General features: G+C 45.1%; 1 protein-coding gene and 1 pseudogene across 2 annotated transcripts; both read left to right on the top strand.

Annotated features, from left to right (window-relative positions):
• The first annotated feature begins 844 nt into the window (after nt 1–844).
• LOC130881591 (thioredoxin-like protein 4A) lies at nt 845–1,217 on the top strand. 2 transcript variants are annotated; one of them, XM_057781229.1, is made up of 2 exons: nt 845–858; nt 989–1,217. In XM_057781229.1, exon 2 carries the CDS (start codon nt 1,026–1,028, stop codon nt 1,215–1,217), a length of 192 nt encoding a protein of 63 aa, XP_057637212.1. In that variant the 5' UTR covers nt 845–858; nt 989–1,025. The 2 variants fall into 2 exon arrangements, with proteins under 2 accessions (XP_057637212.1, XP_057637213.1); XM_057781230.1 differs by lacking the exon at nt 845–858 and adding an exon at nt 879–903.
• Nucleotides 1,176–2,578, top strand: LOC130881590 (N-alpha-acetyltransferase 11-like; annotated as a pseudogene).
• Nucleotides 2,579–3,850: the final 1,272 nt, after the last annotated feature.

Raw genomic sequence — 3,850 nt, 5'->3', positions numbered from 1 at the left:
ATAGTAAGAATGTGTGTGAATGTGTGTGTGTGTGTGCATTGTTCAGGTAGTAATGAGCATGAGAGGAATTTATAAATGATTGCAGTTTTGCTGTTTTTAAGCCTTCTCCTTTTTATTTTCTCCATTGTGGGCCTTATTCAGAGTGAATTTCTAACAATGCAATATTTTGATTACCTGCCATCAACATTATCCCATTGTCCTGAGTAGTAATGCCTTAGAGGTGTGCTGGAAAGATGCAAAAGAATGCAGCAAAAGCACCTGAGTTCTAACAGTTGACCGAATGCACTGGTATCTAGAGTTAACAAGAATTGGCTTTGCTTCATTCAAAGCTGAACAGAAACACACTCAGAGGGTCCCTGGCCTCTGCTGTGACTTTTCTATTTGAGCTGTACCAGATTTAGGGCCTTTTGTCAGACCTGGTACGAGAGAAGCAGGAGAACAGAAGAGAGCTGCCAGGGACATTGGAGCTATTGTCACAAGCTAATTATGTAAGAACCAGATAGCTTAACATCAGCTATATGTTGTTGTCCAGAATATAAAAGGAAACATTGACTAAAAAGTCATCAGAAACCTGAGCCATCCTGAAAAGTCATATTTAGTAAATTAAAGCACGGTCTGAGTGGGAGTGAAGGGAAAATGGGTCAGTCCAATTGATGAAATAAAAAATAACTATCAAGAGACCTGAAGAAGAAAGAAATGAAAAGAGATTTATGGCATTAAAATGATTTACATGAGAGTGATGACAATGCCTATTTATTTATTAATCCAAAAAGTCAAATGCATTGACATTAATTTAATTCATTGTATTTATACTGAATCAATATTATATATAAGAGGGGCCGCGTGGGCTCTCACGAGGTTAGAGGTTGCCCGGTGTGGCCCCGTGGGGCTGGGGCCGCCGGGGTATGGTCCCCGTGGAGACGGAGGTGCAGGAGTGCGGTCCCGGTGCGAGCCGAGGCCCGGTGTAGGCCCCGAGCCCCGACTGGAGGCAGCTCGCGGCTTCCGGCCGCGCAGGCCCGCTCAAGATGTCGTACATGCTCCCTCATCTGCACAATGGCTGGCAGGTAGACCAGGCCATCCTGTCGGAGGAGGACCGCGTGGTCGTCATTCGTTTCAGACACAACTGGGACCCCACTTGCATGAAGATGGACGAGGTTTTGTACAGCATCGCCGAAAAGAAATGGAAGATAGTGGGAGATCTTTCTCATCTTGTGTGAAGATATCCCAGCTGTTCTAAAGCAAACGGTGTTGGTGTCGCTTGTGCTCCGTGGCATCCTCTGTGGTTCTCAAGCCTGACAGGCCTATCTGCTGCCAATATGAACATCCGCCGTGCTCGGCCCGATGATCTGATGAACATGCAGCACTGCAACCTGCTGTGCCTGCCTGAGAACTACCAGATGAAGTACTACTTCTACCACAGCCTCTCTTGGCCCCAGCTCTCCTACATTGCTGAGGATGAGGATGGCAAGATCGTGGGCTATGTCCTGGCCAAGATGGAGGAGGACCCCGATGATGTCCCTCACGGACACATCACCTCACTGGCTGTGAAACGTTCCAACCGGCGCCTCGGCCTGGCCCAGAAGCTGATGGACCAGGCCTCGCGGGCCATGATCGAGAACTTCAGCGCCAAGTATGTCTCCCTGCATGTGAGGAAAAGCAACAGGGCGGCCCTGCACCTTTATTCCAACACCCTGAACTTCCAGGTTAGTGAAGTACTATGCAGATGGAGAAGATGCATACGCCATGAAACGAGATCTCTCCCAGATGGCAGAGGAGCTGAGACGGCAGCTGGTACTGAAAAAGGGTAGTAGATACGTGGTTCTGGGTTCCAAGGAGAATCAGGGCAGCACACTTCCTGGTTCTGAAGAGACCTGTCAGCAGAACCTGGCCGGAGATGACAGTGGCAGTGACAGCAGAGACAGCGCTGATGTCCAAGACAGCTTGCAAGACTTGGATTCCACCTCGTAGAGCCCGCTCGAGCATTGTAGGTTCTTGCATTTTAGCCACAGTTTTCTTGGGAACCCTGGCTGTGCTCTGCAGTATCTACTCTGGAGTCACCCACAGTGACCCAAATGACTTCTCGTTGTCATTGCTTAGCAGCAGCCTTCCGCATAACCTAATCATGAAGGCACTCCAGGACACAGAAGCTGCTGTGCGGGAGCCAAGGAACTTTGAGGACTGCCATGGCAGCACTGTCCTTGACTTTTCCCATGCTGCCGGCCGCTGTATTGGGTCTGCAGTTGTCCTGTACTGATTGTGTGTATGCTGTAGGGTTTTGCCTAGAATGCCAAACAGGAAGTGACGATAACTCAGGAAATTCCCCAGCTTTCAGCTTTTGCCATTATTTGGGTTTTCATTTTTGAGTAAGTAGGACCATCATTAGTCCTTATGCCCTCTGCCTCTGTCTGGTGAAGTTACCTACTCTTGCCTTCTATGGAAACTGCCCATGCCCTGCCCTCCCTCTTTGAAGAAGACTGTTCCCTTTTGGTGGGAGAAGGAGATAGGTGTTGAACTTCTGCACAAGCAGAATTTGTAGATCTTAAGTAAAGGACAAGCAGAAATCATATTGTAATCTCTGACCCCCCCTAATAAAAATATTAAAAAGGGAAAAAAATATTATATATAAGAATCTTCAGGGGATTTAATTTGGGATTAGGGCTGCTAATACTTAAACATCAAGCTAGAATAATCAAAATAGCATGGCGTTATGAAACTCACAATCTAGTTGAGTGTATATTATTGAAATCTTGGAAATAGAAGCAAAAATATATAAAATTTGAAATTAAATGAAGCATTTCATATAGGTGAACTCATGCATTGTCTTGTCAAGCAATGACATTGGGGGGTATGGGCAGTTAAATTGGAAAGATTATAAAATTGGTTTCACACACAGTTCACACCTATATGAATTCCATATTTAAATATAAAACATACAATGCTAAAAATGCCAAAGTAACGTGAGTCTTCTGTTTGTTCTCTCTCTCTCTCTCTCTCTCTCTCTCTCTCTCTCTCTCTCTCTCTTTTTCTCTGAGTGTGTGTGTGTGTGTGTGTGTGTGTAGAGACTAGGCGGAATAAAGCTTTTGTCAAATTGACACAAGCCAGGTTGGTCACCTGGTGAGAAGGAACCTCAATTTGGCAATTTCTCTCCTTCATATTGGACCGTACTATAGGTAAATCTGTGAGGATATTATCTTGATGAATGACAGATATGAGAAGGCCCAGCCCTCTATGGCTGGGACATTTCTAGGCAGGTGGTTCTTGGTTGTATAAGAAAACAAACTGAGAGAGCTGTGTAAAGCAAGCAGTGAACTGGGTTCCTCTTTGGTCTCTTCATCTCCTTTCTCGAGGCTGCTCTTTTGGGCTCCTACTCTGGCTTCCCTCAGTAGTGGACTGTAAGTTATCCACCAACTAAATAAAGCCTTTCCTTCCCAGATTGCTTTCGGTCAGAATGTCACAGTGACAGAACACAAACTAGGGATATTCCAAAGAGAATATCTGGTTTCCTGCTGTCACTTTATATATATATATTGAGACAAAGTCTCTCACTGAACTATGCTAACAACCATGCCATCAAGCTCCTCCCTAGTCCCAACTGGGAAATAAAAGCCACTCATAGCTTTAGCTTTGCAAGTGGGAACTGAGGATGAGAACTCAAGTCCTCAAGTTTGCTCAGCAAGCTCGCTTACCCACCGAGCTATCTCCTCATCACCTGAGTAAAATAAGTTTTAAAATATTTTTCTTAGCATGATACAAGAAACAGTGGTCTGAAACTTTTTTTTAAAAAAATATTAATTATGTATACAGTCTTGTGCCTGTGTGTATGCCTGTCAGAAGAGGTCACCAGATCTCA

The sequence above is a fragment of the Chionomys nivalis genome, chromosome 9 (assembly GCF_950005125.1).
Source record: "Chionomys nivalis chromosome 9, mChiNiv1.1, whole genome shotgun sequence".
Taxonomy (NCBI): domain Eukaryota; kingdom Metazoa; phylum Chordata; class Mammalia; order Rodentia; family Cricetidae; genus Chionomys; species Chionomys nivalis.
The sequence above is the reverse complement of the archived record's forward strand: the minus strand, read 5'-3'. Positions and strand labels throughout refer to the sequence as shown.

What these genes read in the sequence shown, in the direction of transcription:
- LOC130881591 (XM_057781229.1), top strand. Translation starts at nt 1,026, where the DNA reads ATGTCGTACATGCTCCCTCATCTGCACAATGGCTGGCAGGTAGACCAG.